The 26802-nt window shown below is 39.6% G+C and overlaps 1 protein-coding gene across 3 annotated transcripts in view; it reads left to right on the top strand.

Moving 5' to 3' along the window:
- LOC145713331 (ankyrin repeat domain-containing protein 26-like) overlaps positions 1-24722 on the top strand; it is a 43736-nt gene extending 19014 nt beyond the window's left edge. Inside the window, exons 6-10 of one of the 3 annotated variants that reach the window (XM_081791798.1) lie at positions 3856-3892; positions 9247-9319; positions 12236-12296; positions 12409-12611; positions 24162-24719. In XM_081791798.1, coding sequence (XP_081647924.1) covers positions 3856-3892; positions 9247-9319; positions 12236-12296; positions 12409-12611; positions 24162-24296 — 509 coding nt within the window. In that variant the 3' untranslated portion in view covers positions 24297-24719. Of the gene's footprint in view, positions 1-3855; positions 3893-9246; positions 9320-12235; positions 12297-12408; positions 12612-24161 lie in introns of all 3 variants that reach the window. The other 2 variants (XM_081791800.1, XM_081791799.1) reach the window with 2 other exon arrangements.
- The last annotated feature ends 2080 nt before the right edge of the window (positions 24723-26802 follow it).

Here is a 26802-nt window from a genome sequence, read left to right as displayed (position 1 = left end):
CCCTCATATGAAGGATAGGTTATAGGAAACCACATAAAGAGACTGGGAGGCAAAGGAAGCTCTTGTTTTCTTAGCCTGGTATTAGTCCATTGTGAAACTTTCAGCTGTGTAGTTTGAAAACGTCAGGGGGTTCAATTTATTCCATTAATTTTTTTTTCAGGGCCTTGTGTCTTTCTCATTTGTTTTGCTTATTTTTTGTATTCATTTAAGAAATAACAATAATATTTTGTGGCTTTTTTTTTTCCCTGCGAAAATTATCAGTTAAGAATTCATGTTTGACTAGGGCAATGGCAGGGAAAAGATAAAGCAGAGACTGAAACTGTATAGTTAATACGAATCTGTGATTCCTGAATATGAAAAGTTAGGGGGTGAGAGAGGACTCTCAGAAGATTCAGAAGTTTCCAGGATGTGTGCCAGCATGTAAATTGGACATGAAAAATGTGTAGGACTTTATCAGATGAACAGAGGAGAGCAGCAGGAATGAGGACACAGTAATTATGTCTTTTTGATTATTTTGGCAATGACTGCCTTTAATAGGTGAAGTATATTTTTAATTTTCTAAGAAATTAAGGAAAGGAAAGAAACAAAAAACTATAATCAGTAGTATGTTTTTATACTGGGTCTGATAGTTCTGTTTTTTCTAGAACAATCCCTGTTACTTCTTTTCATTCCTATCTGCCAGAAAAATGAACTAAGTCCTAGTTAGTTGGAAAAATTAACTGATTTTTCATATTTGAGAGGAACTTGTGTATGGTAGAACATAGTGGCAACCACCAGGATTCTCTCTCTTTTTTTTTTTTCTGAGTAAAATAGGATTGTTGATTGTTTCACACTTTGTGACATCATGATTTCATCTATTCCTTTTAAACCTTTCTTCAAATGGATATATAGGAATGTAGGAATTTTCCGGGCAAATACCAAGAAAAAGAGATTCCAGGAAAGGTATTCTGTGACATAACCTTCTGACTGTAACCACGTGTATGACATCAACCCAAATAATAAAATTTCATATAATGCAGTTGTGATAGAGGCACCCCATCGACACCCAGATTTTATTATTCACTGGAAGAGCTCACAGAACTCAGCATATAGTTGTTGCCTATGGTTTGTTATGGCGACAGGCTAGAAAGGCCAATCAGCACAGACAAAAGGTGCATGGGTGAAGTCCAGAGTAGACCAAGCACAGGCTTCCAGGAATCCTATCTTTATGGAGTTATCAGGATGTGCTTAATTCCTCCAGCATCAAATTAGAACAGCACAAGTGAAATGTTGTCTGCCAGTATGAGGCTTATGGATACTCAGTGCCCGAGGTTTTCATCAAATGCTAATCACATAGGCATCTTCTCCTTAGCATGTCCCAAAATTCCAGGTTTCCAAAAAGAAATCAAGTTTATGGCCTTAAGCACACTGATTTTACCAACACTTAGGCACAGTGAGCTTCTATTACCGAGCTAGGGAATGGTGGAAACCTTCCTTAAATCCAAGATCCCAGGGAACAACCAAGGGCCAGTCATTCAAGTAGGATATTCTGAGGGTAGCCATCTTCGGCCTGCTGGTTGAAACCTTTTCTGCATAGAGATTACAGCCCTCAATTCATTTTTGGTGGTGTCTTAAATTTTTATTTTAATAGCAAGTGAAATGATGGTTAACATGGTACTGGTTTCAGTTTCATCATCCATATGAAGTAGGTATTTGTACAAAAAAGACTAGGGCAATATTAGGTCATTATCATCTTTTTTTATGTGATTAAGCTTTCATTATGATTCTTAGATACGATCAGCATAATGATTTTTGATTTAAAATTAGAATAAAATCTCAATTATATGGAAAACCCAGGTTTGACTCATATAGTGCTGAATCCCTGTTTATAGTTATATTTGGTCATATTCATCAATTGTTTTGTTGCCTAAGTATACAAATAACTTGTATTTTTGTATTTTGCTTTATGTATTTTCATATACTTCCATATGGGAGACAGTACCCCTATTGTGTTACTTTGATCTCTATCTTAATGTTCAAGGTGACTGTATCATGGTTAATATATGCTAAGAGTAGCTTCAATGGATACCGTGTTTGGTTGTTGTACTTTGTTTGATTGTTTTTTACATTTAATGAGCCTTATTTTTTCAGCAGTTTTAAGTAAACAGAAAAATATAATAGAAAGTACAGAGAGTCTCCATATACCATACCATGCACCCGTACACGCCTAGCCTCCCCTGTTGTTAACATCTTGCACGACAGTGGTCCATTTTTAGTAGTAATTATTTTTCAGTTCCTTTGTTTAGTTTTGAGTGAGAGAGCATGCATGCGTGTGAGCAGCCAAGGGGCAGAGGGAGAAGGGAGAAAGAATCCTGTGCTGTCAGCACAGAGCCTGATGCAGGACTTGATCCCATGAACTGTGAGATCATGACCTGATCTCAGATCCAGACATGGACGCTGAAACAATTGGGCCACTGAGGCACCCTGACAAGAGTGCATTTTATATGGACACTAACTCATAATTTTCAGGCAAAGTCTCTAATTTGCATTAGTGTTCAGCCTTGGTGTTATACATTCTATGAGTTTTAACAAATGTGTAATGATGTGAATCCACCTTTGTGGTATCGTGTGAAAGAGTTTCACTGCCTTAAAAGTCCTCTGTGCTTGGGCGCCTGGGTGGCTCAGTCGGTTAAGTGTCCGACTTTGGCTCAAGTCATGATCTCGTGGTTCCCGAGTTCGAGCCCCGTGACAGGCTCTGGAATGACAGATCGGAGCCTGGAGCCTGCTTCCGATTATGTGTCTCCCTCTCTCTCTGACCCTCCCCCCATTCATGTTCTGTCTCTAAAATAAATAAACGTTAAAAAAATTTAAAAAATAGTCCTCGGGGGTGTGCCCCTTTTTCCCTACATTCACCCCAACCCTTACCCCATAGTCTTGCTCTTTAAAGAGTGTCATATAGTAACAATCATACAGTGGATATCGTTGAATGTTTAGAACATTAAAATTCCCCACATTCCCCTAATTGAATGTAGGCATTCAAGATATTCTTTGCACTTTGTTTTGTTTTGTTGTTCATCAGTAGAGGATCTGATGACATATGCCTTCCATGAATAAAAGCATGATTTTTCTAGATGTGTGTCACCTAATGGGGAGGGTTGAGAAAAATGACATCATGAGCCACTGCATAGCACTAACATTGGGATCATCCTCTGTGATGTTCATTGGGTCTAGATCTCTAGCAATGGAAGGAGACAGTCTCGAGAAGTTAGAACTTTATCAAATTGGAATGCCACATCCTTCCTACTTACCTTGTCATTGGAAATAAGGCCAGGGAGAGTCTGTTTGCTATGGTTTGGCCATGATTCAAAGTACAATAGCTATGGAGCACATTTGTGAGGTGTTGTTTCATCCTAAAACTGAACAGTCTCTACTAAACGGCTGGGGAAGTTCTGCTGTGTTACAGCAAAATAAAAACAAAAACAAAAAAAAACCTCTCTTTTAACTTCTATAGCAGTGGAAGTCCAGAAAAATCATGCTAGTTTCAGTTTGACATTGTCAGCTTGTGATAATCATTCTCCTAACGACACCATTTTCCTCTAGTGTCATAGAGTCGGTCAGTGATGGCCATTGTAAACATCAGCTCACCTGTAGGTGTCAAATTTTGATAAAACCCATTCTTGCTTTTGGTCAACATAGAGGAGAAAGTAAGATTTCTTAGTGCTTTAAGCCTACGAATGGTATAATTACCATTCAGTGTAGTGTGGTTTCCAGGTGTGGTCCCAAAGCAATACTTTTTAACAAATCATAAGCTGTACAGTTGTAATTTCCTCTATTTTTCGATTGCTGATTTAACATGTATTTTGCTTTCTTCTTTAGGAGCAGATAAGAATGCTGAGGAAGACTCTATAACCAGGTAGGATTTTTATGGATTTGTAAAAATGACATTCGTTGGGGCACCCGTGTGGCTCAGTCGGTTAAGGGTGTGACTCTTGATTTCAACTCAGGTTTGTGAGATCAAGCCCCATGTCAGGTTTTTCGCTGACAGCCTCCTTGGGATATCTTTCCCGATTTCTGTGTGCACTCACTCTCAAAGTATAAAGGAATGAAATGAAATGAAATGGAAAATGAAAGGAAAGGAAGTGAAATGAATGAACTGAAAATTATGTGTTTCCTAAGGGAACGCAGAGAACAAAAGCAGTTGTTGAGTGTCTACCCTGGACAAGACAATATTTCCTACGCATAACATCTGTTAAGTTATATAGCATTGCATAGCTTTGCAAAATAGCTGTGTTGCTGTAGCCTACTTTTTATTAGTTTGGCAACTGTGGTTCAGGGAGGTTGATGAGTCGACCATGATTCCATAGTTAATGGGTGGCTAAGGGGCTTTGCCCGTCAGCCTGTTTAGCTTCCACATCCATTCTCTGGTTCCTCAGCAGCACTGAGATGAAGATACAGATCCTAGGGCAGATCAACTCAGAATGTCAAAGCTAATCATGTCGGAACTCTAATTTAGGGTTTTTTTAAGAAACCAGATTAGTGCAAGCATTTGCCCTTATGTATTTGACCACTAGTGCTAACAAAAGTCATTAGTGCAGTGGAAACTAGTCCCTTATTTTTACCATCCGAGATTTTAGGATGGATGTCAGCTATGGCCATGGTGTCACAGCTTTTACATAATAAACAAGATGTTTCAGGCAGCTCCTTAGATGTGGTGATATCCCTTCTTCTTGACACAAATGAGTTTTCTGTAAGGGAAGGGTATTTAGTTGTAGACCATGTTACGTTAATTAAATTCAGTCTCTATCTCAAGGATATTGCTAGGATATTTCAAGGATTCTCTGTTGCCTAGGTTCCCAGTCTGGTTTCCCTTTGGACTAGTACCCTTGACTAGTTCTAGGAAGCTATTTCTTTTTTGGAGATTTTTTCCCTATGACGTTTCTGTACTGTGTTTTTGCCTTTTTACTTTCTTCTCTGGGTTTCTTGGTATTTCTTTATTTTTCCATTAATATTTCCTCTTCTGCCAGCTAAGGACTCTCCATTTTTCCAGAGGCCAAATCAAAACTACTTAGAGTCTCAAGAATTAGGGAACCTCAGAGATTAATTCCTCAAAATACCCTCTAGTAATTCAACCTCTGTTTAACCTCCTTTCCCAATGGTTGCTTACATGGACAGTTTGAAACTCAAAAGAGATTGAAGTGACCTAGTTGGATATGATAAGTCACAGAAATGAGACTTAAATTTGGGTTTTTTTCCTTCTTTCTTTCTTTCATTTCTTTCTTTGTTTTTTGTCTTCATCTTGCAGACAAATATTTTAATAATAGAAATCTGGGGAGTGGGTCTAATGAATACAATGAAGGAGGGTAAGAATCGAATTAGCAGAGGAGACCAGGTTTCAAGAAGAACAACACTGAGTTGGATAGAAACAAGAGTGTTAGGAAAGATGTCAGAATATGGGGGTTTATGCCAAGTGAGATAAAGGAGAATGACAGGAATGAAGGACCCAGGAATAGGGGAGTTGTTTAGAAAGGCATATTCAAATAGAGAGTTCAAGAGGGTCGTGACCAGGTTTCTGCTTTTGTGTGTGTTGGTTTCATTGAAGGTGTGAGCATACCTCAGATTTTCTGATGAGAGAGATTAAAAATCATTTGAGCTGCAGGGAAGAGTATTTTTACAGCAAATAGAAATATGATATCCCTTACTTCCACCCCAACTGAGGGAGGATAGCTTAGATCCTCTCAAGGAATTGGGGGTGGGGGGTGGAGATTCTGAACATCAGAGATGTATGGCCCAAGGCAAGCTGTCTCCTCACTCCACCTCTTTTCCTAAATCTGTGATGCCCTTCCCATGTACTTGTAGGGCTGTGCAGGGGTAGGACTGACTTGTGAAATCAGTAAGGGAGCTTCATCTGGATCGGTGATAACATGCCTATGTTGAGGTGACTGTGTGGATGAGTGAGACTCCCAATTCGCTTGTTCTCCAGGAGCAGGACATGGTCCCTACCCTCGGTCATTGGAGCCCATCCTTGTTGTAGGAATGTATGGCTTCATAGCCTACAGATTGAAAGGTTGGGGAATGCCACAGAACCATGCTGAAGAGTGATGTAGGAGTGGGAGCTCATAGGGAAGAAAATATTCAGGCAGCGTATAGAGAAATAGAGGCACAACTACCGGGACCATTTGATCGCAGTCTCTCTCCTTGGGTAGCTGAATGCCCCTGAAGGCTTGGAATGTCTTGCTAGATATTATGGACCTAAATAAGGCAAGACCAGAGTGGGAACAAAGTTGGCCTTGGGAACTTTTAATCTTTTAATCTCTAGTTAGTACGACCACTCATAATCTCGAAACCCAAACTTTGATATATTTACTTAAACGGAGGTCTACCTCACACACAATGTAATATGTGATGCAACAACTCTGGATGGTCCACCATGTTCACCATAAGTGTAACACCCATCTGGTAAAGTATGATGCTATTACGATACCACTGACTAGATTCCCTATGCTGTACCTTTGATCCTTGTGATTTATTCATTCTATAACTGGAACACTGAACTTCCCTCTCCCCTTCCCCCATTTTGTCCATCCCCCCACCTCCCCTCCCTTCTGGAAATAGTCAATTCTCTGTTTTTATGGGGCTGTTTCTGCTTTTGCTCTGTTTGTTCATTTATTCCCCTTTTTACATTCTACACAGAAGTGAAATCATATAGGATTTGTCTTTCTCTGTCTGACTTATTTCACTTAGCCTCATACCATCTAGGTATATCCATGATGTTGCAGATCTCATTCTGTTTTATAGCTGCGTAATATTTCATTGTGTGAGTGTGTGCGTGTGTGTGTGTGTGTGTGTGTGTGTGTGTGTGTGTGCTTGGTCTGTTCATGTATTGGTGGACACTTGGGTTGCTTCCATATCTTGTCTATTGTAAATAATGCTATAATAAAGATAGGGGTGCATATATCTTTTTTGAATTAGTATTTCCATTTCCCTTGGGTAAATAAATACCCAGTAGTGGAATCACTGGATCCTATGGTATTTGTGTTTTTAATTTGTTGAGGCCCCTCCATACTGGCTTTCACTGTGGTGATACCAATTTACATCCCATGACCGGTGCACAAGGGTTGTTTTTTCTCCACATCCTGAGCACCCTTGTTGTTTCCTGTGTGTTGAAACTGAGCCATTCTGACAGATGTGAGGTGAGAAGTCATTGTAGTAACGTTTATACATTTAATTTTCAACCGTGTCAGAGCATTCCCTGCCTGTCACATTTGGTTATGGAAACTCAGACTGGGTCTTTCCTGGAGATTTCACAGGTTAGCAGAGGTGGAGTCAAAATAGAGAACTGAAAGTTTTTTTAAAACAGGGTCCAAATTGTGAAAGACCTGTATTCTAGAAACCGTAAAACACTGATGAAAGAAATTGAAGGTGACGGAAAGAGAAAGACATCCGATGCTCACAGATGGGAAGAATACATATTTTTAAAGTGTCTACACTACCCAAAAGCATCTACAGATGTCATGCAATCCCTGTCAACATACCAACAGCATTTGTCACAGAGCTAGATAAACAATCCTAAACGTTGTATAGAACCACAAAAACTTGAATGGCCAAAGCAGTATTGCAAAAGAGGAAAACTGGAGGTATCGCAGTCTCAGATTTCAAGTTTTCTTCCAAAGCTGTAGTAATCCAAACAGTATGGTGAGTACTGGCATACAAAATAACCTCATAGCTCAGTGGAATAGAACCGAAACCCAGAAACAAATCCACCACTGTATGGTCAGTTCATCTTCCACAAACAGGAAAGACTATCCAGTGGGGAAAAGGCAGTCTCTTCACCAAATGGTGTTGGGTAAACCAGACAAGTCACATTCCAAAGAATGAAACTGGGCCAATTTCTGTACCATACACACAAATAATCTCAAAATGAATTAAAGACCTAAGTGTGAGACCTTAAACCATAAAAAATCCTTGAAGAGAGTACAGGCTGTCATTTCTCTGACTTTGGCTGTAGCAACATTTTACTAGTTATGTCTCCTGAGCCAAGGGAAATAAAGCAAGAAGAAACTATGGGGACTACATGAACCTATAAAGCTTTTGCACAGTGAAGGAAAACGTCAAAACTAAAAGGCATCCTCTGGGATGGGAGAACATATTTGCAAACATTTTGCAAATCCAGTAAAGGGTTAGTATCCACAAAGTATAAAAAATTGATATGAGTAAACATCCTCCCCTCCAAAAAAGCCCAGTTTAAAAATGAGCAGAAGACATAACCAGACATTTTTCCAAAGACAATATACAGATGGTCAACAGACACATGAAAAAAGGCTCCCCAAAACTACAACGAGATACCATGTCACACATGTCAGAATGGTTAAACTCCAAGACACAAGAAGCAAGTGTTTGCGAGGATGTGGAGACAAAGGAAACCTCTTGCACTGTTGGTGGAAATGCAAATGGGTGCGGCCCCTCTGGAAAACAGTATGGAGATTCCTCAAAAAATTAAAAAGAGAACTCTCCTATGATCCAGTTATTGCACTATTGGATACTAACCAAAAAAAATACAAAAAACACGAATTCCATGGGACACACGCACCCCTGTGTTTATTGCAGCATTATTTCTAATAGCCAGCGCAAACGTCCATTGACAATTGAGTGAATGGAGAAGTTCTATATGTATGTATCTGTGTGTTTATATGTTTTTCATACACACACACACACACACACACACACACACACACACACAAACACACACACCCTGGAATATTACTCAACCATAAAACAATGAAATCTTGCCATTTACAATGACCTGGATGGAGCCTGAGAGCAGTATGTTAAGGAAAGTCAGGGAAAGACAAATACTATATGATTTTACTCATGTAGCACTTAAGAAACAACAAATGAGCAAAGGAGAAAAAGAAGGAGAGACAAACCAAGAAATAGGCTCTTAACTGCCGAGAACAAACAGATGGTTGCCAGAGAGGAAGTGAGTGGTGGGAGGGCTGAAAGAGGTGATGGGGATGAAGGAGTGCCCTTGTCATGATGAGCATGGGGTGAGTATGGAGTTGGTGAATCACTATATTAATAAACTAATATAACACTGGATGCTATTATTACTGGAATTATAATAAAACTTAATGAAAAAAACCAGAGGCCAACTTTTAATTATACCAAGAAACGTGGTTTAATACACAGATAGCTGACCTTTCACTTAATTTTTTAAATTTTCTTTTAAAATAAATGAACATGTTTTTGTTGTATATTTTTGCTCTAAAGGCTTTCCGACAAACCTGGTCTTGATGATTCATGGTCTACATCAGCTAGACAAGACTTAGATTTTGGTACCAAGGTAAAGTACCCTCCTGTGAAACTCACTTTCCTGCTCTGAATTGAGTTTTCTCCCTTATTCACTCTGAAAATTTAAGAGGAGCCTGTGTATCATCATTTTATGTGTGTCATGGAAAGTTAGCAAGAACAAACCACTTTACAGATACATGACGCGTTGAATGTTTTGTTTTGTTTTGCTGTACTTTGGTAAATCCTACAGGTGGAGGCTGATAAAAGAATGGGGTGGAAAATATATAATGACTGTCAAATTATATTGGGAAAAGCTTTCCCACAATGGAGGAAATGTGACATTTGGTTAAGGATAAGGATTCTTACTGTGATAGTAACATGACTGATAATACTCATGCCTAAATGAAACCCGATTGGGTCCAAGTATCTATTGTAGGTTGCCCCCCACCCCGGGCAAGTTTTATTTTGGTGAGATACAGGATTTTCCTTTGGCTCTATCCTTTGTTCTACATTTAGACTAAAATCATATTAGAAAATGTTGAAATTTAGATGTTTACATAATTTCTCAACATTTACCTTACAAAAGTGTTCCCCTGTAGTTTTGAAATAACTCCATGAAGAGTAAGTTAAATTTGTGCATCTCCCCGAAGAATACGTATTTTGCTGAAAAGAGTAGCTCTATGAGCAGAGGCTCTTCATAGCCAAGTTGTCAAATTTCTAATTTCAGAAATCTTTCATACTGTAGCTTTGAAAACTATCTCCTCCTAGTCCTTGTGTCAGATTCTAAAATTTAAAGTTTCAGACATCTGGTATTTATTTAAATATTCATTTCAAACCCCTACATCATTATAAGCTACTGGAGGTTAGGAAACAAACTTGTTTGACTCCTGGAGCTCCTAGAATAAAGTCTTGCTTGGAAGAAGCAATGTCATGGTTTTTCAATGTGAATAAATGAGTAGGGAAATGGAATTCCGTAGAATGGAGTTTGAAAAGTAACAAAATATGCATGATATATCACAATTAAATATTTGAATTTAAAAAGTAAGGCTTCAGTTTACATTCCGTTTTAGCGTTTAATACATATAAACGCAAATGAATTCTACTGAGGAAATCAGGAGTTACATAAGAAAGAAGGTTACAGTATATTTTTAGTATCCTCCCATTGTGAGCTTAGAATTGCAGAGAAAAAGTCCTCAGCCTTTGTTTGCTTACCCCATCTGTGTCCCATTACATACATCCTTTGAAGGTTCCCATTTCTTCCTAGAATTCTCATTCCCAATTCTTTCTCCATAGTGAAAGTTGATGTGTTAGGAACCTCTCTTTTTCTGTTCTTTTGTTAGTCTAGTAGTAATTTATAGCTTTTACTAAGTGGTAGATGCCAGGAATTGAACAATTTATTTTATAGTGAAAAAAATTAAATTATTTATTACAGTACTTATAACCCGGTAACTGTAGTGTGATTAAAGTCAGTATTATTAGGGATATACTGTGAATCAAAGCCTCTGTTTTACGTATAGGTTATATATATATATATATATATATATATATATATATATATATATATATCTTTCAAAGGTTTAAAAGAGACTATTGTTCATAGTATATTCCCAGTCCTACTTATGTACCTGTTGAAAAATGTATGTTGTTTCCACTTACCTTATTTTGCTCACATTTCTCCTTTTCTTCCTTGTCTTAAGCTCATGCTTCATTGATTGGTCATGTCTCATTTTTTTTCCCTTTTTTCCTCTTCTCCCCCCATGCTTTTAAAGATATTTTTGATGTTTTTAAGTTTATTTATTATGGAGCGCGCGAGAGAGACAGAGTGCAAGCGGGGTAGGGTCAGAGACAGAGGGAGACACAGAATCCAAAGCAGGCTCCAGGCTCGGAGCTGTCAACACAGAGCTCCATGTGGGGCTCAAACCCACAAACCGTGAGATCATGACTCATGAGCTGAAGTTGGACGCTGAGCTGACTGAGCCACCTATGTGTTCTCACCACCATGCTCTTTTTTAATGGTTTCCCCTACCCTAATATTTCCTTGCAGAAAACATTTCTTTAGTGTCTGTTCTTTTAGTACATCACTTTCTGTCAACTACATTGTCAACATATTGGTTATGGAATTCTACTGTCTGTGTGTGGTTTTCATCCATGACTCATTGCCCCACAAGGTTTATTATTCTTTTTTCTCTTTCTTGGAAGGAGCTGAGCTAAATGTTTTTGTAGTGTTTGTATTTCTCTTGGAAAGGGAGGGAGAGAGAGAGAGAATGAGCAAGTGCTAGTAGGGAGGCGCAGACAGAGAGGGAAGGAGGGAATTTCAAGCAGGTTCCACGCTGTCAGCACAGAGCCCGATGTGTGGCTTGAACCCCACTAACTGTGAGTTCATGACCTGAGCTGACATCAAAACTGGGTCACTTAACTGACTGAGCCACCCAGGCGTCCCAGAAGGAGCTACATTTAAATAGTCTTATTTGTATTTAGTGTTTTGAGAAACATAAGCCACTTAAACTGTTTGCAATTCCAACTTACCAACATAAGATACTACTGAAGAGTAAGTTTGTATATTTTCTCTTACAAGAGATAGTTCATGCCAGTATAAATCATGCAAACACTTCACAAGATAACATATTTAAATTTCTTAGTGTTAGTTTTTTCAACATGCTTTCAATTACCTAGGGTTCAATGTTTATCTGAGGTTACTTTGGTAAAGTATTTACCCGATATTAATCAGTTACAGGTACGGCGAGTAACATTTGGGACTACTTATGAGATCTCTTTTAATCCTCACCACATAAGGAAATGGAGACTGGTAATAAATAGTTAACGGCATAACTGAGATGTGAATCTACATTTGAATGATTCCAAAGCCTGTGTTCCTTGTGTAATGGTGCTCATTTGGTAATGGTGAATATTACAATGATTTTATCGAATTGGATTCTTGTAATCCTTAAAGCTATTAATTCTTTTCTAGAATGTCCCGAAATCACGCATAGCAAAGCTACTGCATTCTTCTTGGCAATTCATTAAAAACAGTAAGCTATTGGAAGACTTGTATTATTCACTAATTCTTGTCCATTCTTGTGTTATTCACTAATTTGAAGTTACAGATATTTTCATGTCCTCTTTACTTTGTTTTCTACTAAGTGAGACCAAAACGTGGCACTATGAAACCAGAAGATGGAACCTTATCTGAGGACAGCAATCCTGATTCTGAAAATAAAGATATGGCTGAAACTCTTTCCAAACCACCAGTCAGAGTTTATGGCGATCCTGTTCCTGTTTTACCATCATCTAAATCTCTTCTGAAACCTTCTCTCAAGACGTTAGCTGTCCTTGGTCTTGCAAATGTAAGTTGTTTCGTTTTATACTGCCCCCACCCGTACCATCCTCTTGCTCCTTATAATGATGAAAAGGATCTTAGGAAGAAATGGAAGTCCTCAAGATCATAATAGAAATCAGTGTAATGACAACAGAGAGGAAGGTACAGGATTGAAATTTAGAAAGTTTGGTGGGAGTAGACAAATCTCGGGTATGCCGTTATGGAAGCAAAGAAGGAGAAGGCAGCTGGAAAGAATAGCTCGATGCATATGAAGATGAGGAGGGGGGTGAAGGGGAAGAATTCATTTTAGAAGGGCGAGTTGAACTTAAAGTATGAAGAGTTGAGAGAAAGTATCATAAAATCACAGCAGCAATAGTAGGATTAAGGCAGAGAAGATGCTCTTTAAATTATAAAATGTGGGAGGGAATATTTTCAGTGCAAATTAAGAAAAAAAAAGCCAGGTAACAACCAAAAAATACTTAGACTCTTCTGAATGACTTACAGCTGATTTCTTTGAAGAACCGAAAGAAATTTTGCCCTTGCCTTTCAGTTTAATAAAGGTGATATCCTAGATTTAGTTTAGCAAAACCTGTGTTTCTAAGGAATGCAAAGTGAAATCTGTTTTAGTCCATACCAGGTTGATTGCGAATTTTCACTTTTTGGCTATTGTCTTTCTTGGGGTTTCTAAGGTAACCTATTGTGTGGTATAATCTTGGTATATTTTAGGTCTTTTTGAGTAGAAAGAGAGGAAATAAACATTTATTCTTTTCATTAAATAAAATTTCTGGTGATGTAAATAAGGTTCTTTATCCATGAAATGAAAAACTAAATTTGAAGCTGCAACACTGAATTTGTTTTTTGTTTTTTAGCTTCTTTATTTATTTTGAGAGAGAGAGCAAGCAGGGTAGGGACAGGGAGAGAGGGGAGAGACAGAGAGAATCCCAAACAGGTTCTTCATTGTCAGCACAGAGCTCGATGCATAGCTCAGACTCACAAACCGGTTTGCAAGATGACGACCTGAGCCCAAATCAAGATGCTTAACTGCCTGAGCTACCCAGGTGCCACTTAAGCTGCCACACTCTGAAAGAAAAAAATATATAAAATATGTTTTCTGCATTCTGAATTATCTTTTTTTAATTTTGAGTTTTCAAGTCTTTATTTTGAGAGAGAGAAAGAGTAAGACAGAGGCAGAGAGAGAGAGAGAGAGAGAGAGAGAGAGAATCCTAAGCAGGCTCTGTGCTGCCAGTGTCAAACCCGACACAGAACTTGAATAACCTGAGCCCAAATCAAGTTGGACGCTTAACCAGCTGAGCCACCCAGGTGCCACTCTTGTTTTAATAGTATCTGCATAGAATAGACACATACACACATTTCAAATGAATGAACTCAACATGTATAAATTTTTGTCTAATATGAACTCTTTGTCATGACAGAATCATAAGGAATGAAAGGTTGCCAAGAGGGTATGCAAAATTCGTTGTAGGAGGTGATTTTTACTTTTTTGAATATTTCCGACAATAGATACATTTTTAAAACAATATTTATTTATTTTTGAGAGAGATGGAGCATGAGTGGGGGAAGGGCCGAGAGAGAGGGAGACACAGAATCTGACGCAGGCTTCAGGCTCTGAGCTGTCAGCACAGAGCCTGACATGCGGGGATCGAGCTCAGGAACCATGAGATCGTGACCTGAGCTGAAGTCGGATGCTTAGCCGACTGAGTCCCCCAGGCACCCCAAGATACATTTTATATTATTCAGGGGAAACTTTAGTATTCATAGTTGTTCAACTTAGCATGTAAATTATTCTTTCATGTCTAAAACTGAGAAAGACTGCTGAGTTTGTTTTTTTTTTTTTTTCTTTTTTTGGTCCCTTTCTTCTTTCCTCCTGGGAATGTTCAGTCTTCCTTGATAATCAAACATGTATTTGAAGACTTTAAAATCTTCAAATTGGATGATCATAAATATATTAGTTGCTTAATGCTAGATTCCTTCTTGGGTCTTTAACCACCTTCCTATATGGTGTAGATAGGAAATTAGAGCTCTTCATATGCTGTTCCCAGTGGAATAATAAAACTATATGAAGTTTAAAATCGGGTTTTATATTTTTCTTAGACATCGTGGTAGTGCTGGAAAATGGCTCAAAATTCTGTAATCCTGTATTTCTCTTCTATACTTTAAATCTTGTCCCTTAAGATTAACTTTTTCATTCGTTTTACTATTTTTTTTAATGTTGATTTTTGAGAGAGAGTGAGGGAGAATATGAATCGCAAGCCGACTCCATGCTTCGTGTGGACCTGACGCAGGGGTTGATCCCACGGCCTTGGGATCATGACTCGAGCTGAAACTAAGAGTTGGATGTGCAACTGACTGAGCCACCCAGGCGTCCCAAGATTAATTACTAAAAAGCAGTATTCTTATAAAATCCTGAATTAGTGTTTCACAGTTAAAACTTTTTATGACTCTTAATGCTATTCACTACAGAAATGACTATTTGTGTATATTAGTAAAAGCATATTTTACATCCTTAAAACTACTGTTGAAATATAGAGTTGAAATCTTGAATCTCATGTTTTTTTTTCCCCTGCTTTTGTGATTGTATTATTTTTACTCCTTAAGAATATTTTTAGTGTTTGTTTATTTTTGAGAGAGAGAAAGTGAGGGAGAAGGGGAGGGGTAGGGAGAGGCGTACAGAGGGACCAAAGCAGGCTCTGTGCTGACAGCAGAGAGCCTGATGCGGGGCTTGAAGTCATGAACCAAGAGCTCATGACGTGAGCCAAAGTCGGAGACTTAACTGACTGAGCCACCCAGGCGCCCCTCCCCTGTTTTCATTATTATTCTTTATTTATTCTTTATTTTTATTATTTGACAATTTAGTGTCCAATAAGGGAATATATAGTGTGTACAGTGTAGTCTTGGCTTAGGGAGTAGATTCCTGGAATTCATCACTTCCGGATAACCCCAGGGCTTATTCCAACATGTGCCCTCCTCAATGCCCACCATCCCTTTTTTCCACCCCCTTATCTCCCCACCCCCATCAACCCTCAGCTTGTTCTCTGCCTTTTAAGAGCGTCATATGGTTTGCCTCCCTCTAGGTATTTGTAACTATTTATTCTTTCCCTTCCCCTATGATCTTGTGTGAAGTTTTCAAATTCCACTTATGAGTGAAAACATACGATATCTTTCTCTTGACTGACTTATTTCACTTGGCATCATACCTTCCAGTTGCTTCCACAGTGTTGCAAATGGCAAGATTCCATTCTTTTTCATGGCCGAGTCGTATTATTCCATTGTAGATAGACCACCACCTCTTCTTTAGCCTTTCATCAGTTGATGGACATTTGGGCTCTTTCCATAATTTGGCGATCGTTGATAGAACTGCTATCAACTCTGGGGTACGTGTGCCCCTACAAATCAGCACTCCTGTATCCTTTGGATAAATGCCTAATAGTGCTGTTGCTGGGTTGTAGGGTAATTCTATTTTTAATTTTTTTGAGGAACCTCCACACTGCTTTCCAGAGTGGCTGCACCCGTTTGCATTGCCACCAACAGTGCAAGAGGGTTCCCATTTCGCCACATCCTCGCCAACATCTGTTATTTCCAGAAGTGTGAATTTCACCACCACACTCTGACTGATTGAGGTGTTATCCCAGTGGGGTTTGATTTGTATTTCCTGGATGATGCATGATGTTGAGCATCTTTGCATGTGTCCGTTGGCCATCTGGATGTCTTCTTTGGAAAAGTTGTCTATTCACGTCCTCTGCCCCTTTCTTCGCTTACTTGGTTTTGGGGTGTTGAGTTTGGCAAGTTCTTTATAGACTTTTTTATCCTAACTCTTTATGTGATATGCCATTTGCAAATACATATCTTCTCCCATTCCGTTGGTTGCCTTTAAAGTTGTTGATTGTTGCCTTTAGTGTGTCCAGCTTTGTATCTTTTTTTTTTTTTTTTTAATGTTTATTTTATTATTTTTGAGACAGAGACAGAGCATGAATGGGGGAGGGGCAGAGAGAGAGGGAGACACAGAATTGGAAGCAGGCTCCAGGCTCTGAGCCATCAGCCCAGAGCCCGACGTGGGGCTCTAACTCACGGACCGCGAGATCGTGACCTGAGCCGAAGTCGGACGCTTAACCAACTGAGCCACCCAGGCACCCCCCAGCTTTGTATCTTGATGAGGTCCCAAAAGTTCACTTTTGCTTTTATTTTCCCTTGCCTTTGGAGACATGTCAAGTAAGTAATTGCTGCAGCCGAGGTCAGAGAGGTGGTTGCCTGTTTTCTCCTCTAGGATTTTGATGGTTTCCTGTCTCACGGTTACCTTTTTCATGAATTGGAGTTTATGTTTGTGTAAGGTGTAAGAAAGTGGTCCAGGTTCACTCTTGTGCATGTTGCTGTCCAGTTCTCCTAGCACCATTAGCTAAAGAGACTGTCTTTTTTGTTTTGGCTACTCTTTCCTGCTTTGTTGGAGCTTAGTTGGCCACACATCTGTGGGTCCATTTCTGGGTTCTCTATTCTATTCCATTGGCCTCTGTGCTTGTTTGGAGCTAATACCATGCATTTGAGGGGTCCAGCTTTGTAGTACAGTCTAAAGTCCGGGATTGTGATGACTCCCCCACTCTGGTTTTCTTTTTCAACCTTACTTTGGTTGTTCTGGTCTGGGTCTTTTGTGGTTCTCTCCAAAGTTTAGGATTGTTTGTTCTAGTTCTGTGAAGAATGCTGCTGTTATTTTGTTTGGGATTGCATTGAATGTGCAGATTGCTTTGGGTCGTATTGACATTTTAACAATGTTTGTTCTTGCAATCTATGAGCATGGGATATTTTCCGGGTTCTTTGTGTGTTCTTCAGTTTCTTTCATAAGTTGTCTATAGTTTTCAACATACAGATCTTTTACCTCTTTGGTTATGTTTAATGCTAGGTGTTTAATGTTTTGGTGCAGTGGTAAATGGAATCGATTCTTTGATATCTCTTTCTAATGCTTCATGATTGGTGTATAGACATGCAACCGATTTGGGTGCATTGATTTTTATCCTGCAGCTTTGCTGAATGCATGTATCCATTCTAGCAGTTTTTTGGTGGAGGCTTTCAGGATGTCAACATAGAGTATCATGTCATCTGCAAACTATGAAAATTTGTCCTCTTCTTTGCCAACTTGGATGCCTTTTATTTCATTTTGTTGTGTGATGTCTGAGTCTAGGACTTCCAACATTATGTTAAGCAACAGTGGTGAGAGTAGAAATCCCTTCATGTTCCTGATCTCAGGGGAAAAGCTCTCAGTGTTTCTCCATGGAGGAGGCTATTAGCTGTGGGCCATTCATATGTGGATTTTAGGGTTTGAAGGTCTATTCCTTCTCTCCGATTTTCTTGAGGGTTGTATTAAGAAAGGGTGCTGTATTTTGTCAAATGCTTTTTCTGCATCTATTGACAGGATCATATGGTTCTTATCCTTTCTTCTCTACATGGGACGTGCCATGTTGATTGATTTGTGAATATTGAACCAGCCCTGCTGCCCAGGAAAGAATTGCACTTGATCCTGGCAAATCATTCTCTTAATATACTGTTGCATTACATTTGCTAGTATCTTGTTGAGAAGGTTTGCATCCATTTTCATCAGGGACATTGGCCTGTCATTCTGCTTTTTAGTGGGGTCTCTGTTTTGGAAATCAACGTAATGCTGGTTTCATAGAAGGAGTCCGGAAGCTTTCCTTCTGTTTCTATTTTTTTGGAACAGCTTGAGAAGAAGAACAATTAACTCTGCTTTAAAGGTCTGGTAGAATTCCCCTGGGATGCCATCCTGCCCAGGATTCTTATTTGTTGGGAGATTTTTAATAACTAATTGAATGTCTTCACGGGTTATGGGTCTGATCACGTTTTCTATTTCTTCCCGTTTGGCTTTTGGTAGTGTGTGGGTGTCTAGGAATTTGTCCATGTCTTCCAGGTTGTCCAGGTTGTTGGCATATACTTTTTCATAGTATCCTTGGATCCTTGTTGTATTTCTGTGGTGTTGGTTGTGATCTCTCGTCTTTCATTTGTGATTTTATCTGTTTGGGCCTGTCTTTCTTCTTTTTGAGAAGTGTGGCTAGGGGGTTATCAATTTTATTTATTTAAAAAAACACATCTCTTAGATTGATTGATGTTTGCAACCTTGTTTTTGGATTCTATAGGATTTCTTTCTGCTACTCTTTTTTGTTTCCCTACTTCTGCTGACGTTAGGCTGTCTTTGTGCTGTGTTTCTAGTTCGTTTAGGAGTGAAGTTAGTTTCTGTATTTGGGACCATCGTTGCTTCTGGAGATAGGCCTGGATTGCAATGTATTTTCCTATAATGACTGCCTTTGCTGCATCCTAAAGGGTTTGGATTGCGTTTTTTAAATTTCATTTGCTTCCATATGGTTTTCAATTTCTTCCTTAATCGCCTGGTGGACCGATTCTTTCTTGAGTATGAAATTCTGTAACGTCCATGCATTTGGAGGCTTTCGGGTTTTTGTTCTTGTGGTTGATTCCAAGTGTCTGAGCGTTGTGATCTGAAAATATGCATGGTATGATCTCAATCCTTTTATATTTGTGGAGGGCTGTTTTGTGACCCAGGATGTGATCTATATTACAGAATGTTCTATGTGCACTTAAGAAGAATGTGCTTCTACTGCTGTTGGATGAAAAGATCTTAATATATCGGTGTTGATATCCATGTATATAAATGTATATATTAAGGCCAATATATATCTATGTATATCTGAATACATCTGGTCCAATGACACATTGGATCTGTGTTTCCTTACTGATTTTCTGCCTTGACGATCCTCCTGTTGCCATGAGTGGAGTCTTAAAGTCGTCTACAATCATGGTATTTGTATGTATACATTTAATCATGTTTGTGAGTAATCGATTCATATGTGTGGGCGTTTCACTTTGGGGGCATAAACACTTGCAATTGTTAGCTCCTCTTGATGGATAGACCCCTTAATTATGACCCAATGCCCTTCTGAATCTGTTACTACAGCCTCTGGTTTAAAATCTAGTCTGTCTGGTGGAAGTGTGGCGACTCCAGCTTTCTTTTGACTTCTAGTAGCATGATAGGTGGTTCCCCATACCTTCATTTTGAACCTGGAGGTGTCCTGGGATCTAAAATCAGTGTCTTGCTGACAACATATAGATGGATCTTGTTGTTTGGTTTTGTTTTGTGTTTTACCCATTCTGATTCCCTGTGTCATTTGATTGGCGCATTGAGTCCATTCATATTCAGAGTGATTAGTTAAACATATGAATTTAGTGTCCTTGTGTTATCTGAAGGTTTCATGCTTTTGGTGAGGCCTCTGGTCCTTTGCAGTGTCTGCTGCTTTCCACTCACAGAGTCGCCCCTTAGGACCTCCTGTAGGGCTGGTTTAGTGGTCATGAACTCCATTAGGTTTTGTTTGTCAGGGAAAGCCTTTCTCTCTCTTTCTATTCTAAATGTCAGCCTTGCCTGGGAAGGGATTCTTCGCTGCAGATGTTCCCATTCAGCACATTGACCGTTTCCTACCCCTCCCTTCTGCCCTGCCAAGTTTCTTTGGATAGGTCTGCTGCTACCCTTATGTGTCTTCCCTTGTCAAGTAAGACCCGTTTGTCCCTAGCTGATTTCAGAATCCTCTTCTTATCTTTATAGTTTTCCAGTTTCGGTATGGCATGTCGTGGTGTTGACTTGGGCTTGCTGATTTGGAAGGGAATCTCTGTGCCGCCAGGACTTGGATGCCCGTTTCCTTCCCCAGATGAGGGAAGCTCTCAGCTATAAGTTGTTCAAAAAAACCTTCTGCCCCTTTCTCTCACTCTTCTTCTTCTGGGACTCCTAGGATGTGGCTAATATTTCATCTCACCGAATCACATAGGTCTCTATACATGCCTCGTGATCTAGTCATTTCCTTCCTTTCTTTTCTCTGCTTCATCTTTGTCCACAATTGTATGTTCTGTTTCACCGATTCTGTCTGCTGCTTCTCCCGTCCTTGTTATATCTATAGATATATCTATGTATAGATATATAGGTATATATTAAGATATAGAGATAAATGTAGATATATAATTAGCTTTGACCCACGTCAACTCGGGACTACTAGGCTGTTTCCAAAGGGAGAGGAGGAAAGAAGCAAGTAGAAACAGAAAAAAGGGAAAAGAGAAGAAAGGTAAAGCAAAGGAAAGAAAAGATGGGCGCCTGGGTGGCTCAGTAGGTGAAGCGTCCGACTCTTGAATTTAGCTCAAGTCATGTTGTCGCTGTTGGTGGGTTTGAAACCCCCATCAGGTTCTGCAGTGAGAGCATGGATCCTGCTCGGATTCTCTCTCTCTCCCTCTCTCTGCATCTCTTCTGCTTGATCACTCACTCTTTCTCTCAAAATAAAGAAATAAACATAAAAAAAGAAAAGGAAAGACAAAAGAATAATAACTCAAATGAAAACAAACAAACAAACAAACTAAGATAGAAAACCGGAGGAGAGTTGTCTATTGGTGCCTGGGACTGGTGGCTGTGCTGGTCTAGAAGAGGGGCTGTCTGGTCCCATCAGTGTCAGTCTCACTCCTATAGAGAAGGAGTTATGAAGCACAGAGAGTCAGGGTTTGGTGTAAAGGGCCTGCCTCCACGGAGGCTCACTGTCCATTCCCTGAAGCCCCACGATGTTGGTCATGGGGAGAGACATGGCGACACCCCAATCTCTCCTGCCCACACGAGGTGTCTCAAAACTCACTGTTTAGGCTATCCTCACAGAATAGCCTGGGGAGCCGGCTTGCCTTGCTGCACAGTCCCCTGTGCCACCTGAGTACTGAGCTGGGATTCAAAACCCTGCAGGATCCCGCTTTGCTCGGACCTGGTAGTGGAGTTGCGCCACTCTGCCCAGTGGACAGAGGGCCTCTGGCTCGTGCCTGCACGGTCTTTTTCCCTTGGGCAGGGCAATACCTCCCCTTTCCACCATACTCAAGGTGTTCTCTCCCAGTGTAGCCCTGAGATTGCTACCAAGCCTAGGGGCGGCTCCCTCCCCACCAGGCATGGGAGGTGGTAGCTTTGGTCGAGAGAAAGTGTGGCCACCTTGAAAATTCTGTTTTTTACCCTCTACGGCTGTTTTCCAAAGTAGAAACTGGCTCTCTGGACCTCTCCTTGGTCTGTGGTCCGGACAGGCTTTCTCATATCCAAATGCACTTGCCACAGCCTCTCTCTCTCTACCTTCCTTTCGTTTCTCCACCAAAGGCCTTCCCCCACTGCATGCCTGTGCTGCCCATTTTATTTCTCCCAATTCTCATACACACCCTTCTGTCCCGCCAAGCTGTCACTCTGCACCTGCGGAGATTTTTCTGTCCCTCTGCAGCCTGTATTCCTGGTATTCCAAGTGTTGTGACCTCAATACTGCTGTGTTTGAGGGACAAGGGAAATTCTGATCCCCTCCCCTGCCATCTTAACTCCCCCCTCCACCTTTTGCTTTGCTTTTCGCAATTGCAAAGTTGGGTGCCTAATCGACTAAGTCACCCAGGCCCCCCAAAGAATACTTGTTTTCCATGGGAAGATGTTCAAAGGCCAATAAAATGGCCCTTGTGTCCAGAAAAGAATGGCAAAGTTAGAATGGGTTTTTGATGTTCTCATTTGGGGCTATAATAAGTTCCCGTAAGCTCTTAGCGATGACATCATAAAGGTATACATTTGACCCTTGAACAAGATGCGTTTGGACTGTGGGAGTCCACATACATACAGATTTTTTTCAATAAATACAGTACCATCCTGTAAATATATTTTCTCTTCCTTATGATTTTCTTTTTCGTCTTGGTTTTTCTTTCTTTTTTTACTTATTTATTTTGGGAGAAAGAGAGAGGACAGAGCACGAGAGTAGGGAAGCGGGGGCAGAGAGAGAATCTTCATCAGGCTCCACACTGCCAGCGTTCAACTCAGGAAGTATAGATCATGTCCTGAGCCAAAGTCAATAGCCTGACCCTGAACCGACAGTGCCACCCAGCACCCCTTCCTTACAATTTTCTTACTAACGTTTTCTTCAGTTCATAGTGTAAGAATCCAGTATGTAATACATATAACAGGGAAAACATGCATTAATCGACTGTGAATATTGTTGGTAAGCTCAGCATTCCGTTATCCTAACCCTGACCTCTCATGCTCAGTTTACAGAGTCAATGGCCAAATTAGGCCGAAAAGGTAGATTAGACCTAGAGAGCATATAGAAGTGCTTCTGCTTTAATATTCTGGTTTTCAATACATATATACTTTTTGATTTTTAAGTGTGATTGCTTTTAAAGTAGGAAATTCAGTAGGAATTTTTGTTTTTTTTTATTTGGTTTTGAGGTTTCAAAAGATATTTGTGGATTTTTGAGTGCATGGCCATCAGAGCCCGTAACCCTTGCTTTGTTCAAGGGTCAACGGTATACTGATTTGGTACTTTTGAGATCTTCTCAGTGAGATTAGTGTAAATGTTTTGACCTTAATTAATTGGTCCTTGTATACTGAGTACGTACCAAGCAGTTAGCTACTGAGTGTACAAGTGGAGGATTTATGTTGTTGTGGTCGGAGCAGAAAAGTAAGTCAACAGCAATCTGTTATAAGTCACTATAAAGGCTTCATCGATAGGAAATGGACAATGCCAGTTGAGAGAATATTAGGGGCCTATGTAGTGAGGATGAGGATGAGAGTGGGAGTGGGAATTTTGGTAGTCAGAAAAGATCTGAGAGTGGCAAAAGGTGCCAAGTGAAAGATGAGAAGGACCAGTCGTGTAGACCGTGGCGAGGGACATTCTGGACAGAGAGGACCACGGATCATCATTTTACTCCAACATCTTAGAGTGACCAAGAAGTAGGAAGGCTCACTCCATCATCATCATCATTATTATTGTTGTGTGTAAAAAAGAAAATGTGCATAGTGAAATGAGTGCTTGGCTCATTTTAGATGACTAAGGCATACATGTTCTTATACTTGCCATTTGAATGCTTACTACACATTCTGAAGAGTTCCATACCTATATCTACATTGTTTCTGCTACTAGTTCACCATAACTTTAAGAAAAGTTTTTCTTACTACTTTGCCATTCGAAACAACCCTTCTTTTGTCAAGAAAATGGTCAAACCTATGTTTACCTAAATGAAGCTGCAGCTACAACAGTGTTTTGTTGATACTCAACATGATGTACTCCAAAGTTTCTGATCATGTGAGGTATGAATTGACACTGAAACAAATGTCTGCCATTTTATTAGAAGCAGTTTTCATTTATAGCAAGTACACTTTTAAAGATTTTGTTTCAAAACTTATTTCACATGTCCTTTTATTTTGGTCAGGAATGCAAAGGAAGGGGTTTTGTTAGTTCCTTTTTGAAATCTGCATACAAGCCAGGCTTCTGCCTTTGAAAGTATTTATTCTGGCCTTCCATGATCAGTTTAGAGAGTCAATAGCCAAATGAAGATTCAAAGGGACGCTGAATCAAGAGAGCATATATGAGGTTTTGTATTTAAATGTTTTGGTGTTCAATACGGTTTTCTTATTTGCAAGTCTGATAGTTATTAAAATCATAAATTCAGATATTTTCTTGGAAAAGGATTAGGAAGTCTTCACGCAACTCATTACTGATGCTACTTTTAACAGTGTGTGTCTGAGAAGCCCAACAAAGATGTTCCTCATGTCTCTGGAGCTGTGGATCAGAAAGGGCAAAGTGTATTAAATGGACAAGTAGAAGGTAAGAACTGTATTTTATTCAAAGGTCATTTGACAGAATGTTGATTTCAAACAGGAATACTGATATATTCTAATATCTAAAGAAAACGGCCTGTTAAGTGCATAGGAAAGAGAAAGAGATGTGAAAAGGAGATAAGTTGCATATCGTATGTGGTGTCAGCAACAGATTAAATTGAGAGTGCCACCAAAGGACCTAAATGGCTAGTTCCCTTTCAACACACTGGAAGGCCTAAGGAACCTCAGGAAAGAAGAGACGAGCCAAACAGGGAATGATGTGAATGGCGGAGACTACAGGGAGTAAATGAAGGAAAGTAAGCCGGTGTGTATTGTGTTTCTACTGGAAGGTGGTAAAATACACTAGTCCTTTAAAGGGAAGAGCAGACTATTTGAAGTGCAGCAACACTATCAGGTGAGCTTCTCGTACCAGAATTTGTCAGAGTAGTATCCCCAAATGTCCCCACTCTTACTGTGATCCTCACTGTTGGCAAGACATTAAGGACTGACCTAGCTGATGATGCAGAGTTATGTCCTAACTACCATGGGTGAACGAACATAAGCATTTGTAGTCAGTGATAAATGTATATACGTTAATGCCATATAAAATGGGGGTACTTCATACGGTAGTATCATTTAGGGCAAAATAAGAGAATTGGAAGGAGGGTCAGATAGGGAGACATCAAGATAACTCATCTGACATTTTGGATGCCGTATTTGTGAGTTTTGATTATTTTGGCGATAACTGCCTCTAATAGGTGAACTATATTTTTAATGTTCTAGGAACATAAGGAAAAGAAACAAAAGAACACTATAATCAGTAGTATGTTTTCATATTCTGTCTGACAGTTCTGATTGTTGTAGAATGATCCCTGTTACTTCTTTGATTCCTATCTGCCAGAAAAATGAACTAAGTCCTAGGTAGTTGGAGAAAATTAACTGACTTTTCATATTTCAGAGAACTTTTATATGGTAGAACATAGGGGCAATCACCAGGATTTGCTCTCTCTCTCTGTTTTTTTTTTTTTTTTTTTTTCAGAGTAAAATAAGATTGTTGCTTGTTTCACACTTTCTGACATCATGATTTCATCTATTCCTTTTAAACCTTTCTTCAAATGGATATGTAGGGATGTAGGAATTTTCAAGGCAAACACCAAGAAAAGAGATTCCAGGAAAGGTATTCTGTGACATAACCTTCTGACTGTAACCACGTGAAAGACATCAACCGAAACAATAAAATTCCATATAATGCAGTTGTGTTAGAGGCATCCCAATGACACCCAGATTTGATTATTCACTAGAAGAGCTCACAGGACTCAGCATATAGTTGTAGTCATGCGTGTGGCTTGGTATGGGGACAGGCTAGAAAGGCCAATGAGCACCGAGCAATGGTGCATGGGGTGAAGGCCAGAGGAAACCAAGCGCAGGCTTCCAGCAATCCTTTCTCTATGGAGTTAGCAGGATGTGCTAAATTCCTCCATCATGAAATTAGGACAGCACAAGTGAAATGTTGTCTGCCAGTACGAGGCTTATGGATACTCAGTGCCCGAGGTTTTCATCAAATGCTAATCACATAGGCATCTTCTCCTTAGCATGTCCCAAAATTCCAGGTTTCCACCAAGGAAATCAAGTGTACAGCCTTAAGGACATTGCTTGTACCAGCACTTAGGCACAGTGAACCACTCTTAACCAGCTAGGGAATGGTGGGAACCCTCCTTAAATCCAAGATCCCAGGGAACAACCAAGGGCCAGTCATTCAAGTAGGATGTTCTGAGGGTAGCCATCTTTGGCCTGCTGGATGAAATCTGTTCTGCATAGGAATTATAGCCCTGACGTCATTTTTGGTGGTGTCTTCAAATTTTGTTTTACTAGCAAGTAACATGATGGTTACCATGGTACTGGTTTCAGTTTCATCATCCATATGAAGTAGGTATTTGTATAAAAATTACTAGGGCAATATGAGGTCATTATAATCTCTTTTTTTTATGTGATTAAGCTTTCATTATGATTCTGAGGTATGATCAACATAATGATTTTTGATTTAAAATTAGAATGAAAATCTCGTAATTATATGGAAAACCCAGGTTTGATTCCTATGGTGCTGAACCCCTGTTTATAGGTATAAGATTTTGGATCATATTCATCAATTGTTTTGTTGCCTAAGTATACAAATAACTGTTGTATTTTTGTGTTTTGTTTATGCATTTTCATACACTTCCAAATGGGAGACAGTACCCCTATTGTGTTACTTTGATCTCTATTTTAATGTTCAAGGTGACTGTATCATGAGTTAGTATATGCTAAGAGTAGCTTCAATGGAAACCATATTTTGTTGTTTTTGTTGTTTCATACATTTAGTAAGCCTGATGTTTTACATCAGTTTTAAGTTCACAGCAAAATATAATAGGAAGTACAGAGTCTCCATATACCATACCATGCTCCCGTACACGCCTAGCCTCCCCTGTTGTTAACATCTTGCACGACAGTGGTCCATTTTGAGTAGGAATTTTTTTTTTTCAGTTCCTTGGTTGAGTTTTGAGCGAGAGAGCATGCATGC

This window comes from Panthera onca, chromosome F1 (assembly GCF_046562875.1).
Source record: "Panthera onca isolate mPanOnc1 chromosome F1, mPanOnc1 haplotype 2, whole genome shotgun sequence".
NCBI classification, from domain to species: domain Eukaryota; kingdom Metazoa; phylum Chordata; class Mammalia; order Carnivora; family Felidae; genus Panthera; species Panthera onca.
The sequence above is the reverse complement of the archived record's forward strand: the minus strand, read 5'-3'. Positions and strand labels throughout refer to the sequence as shown.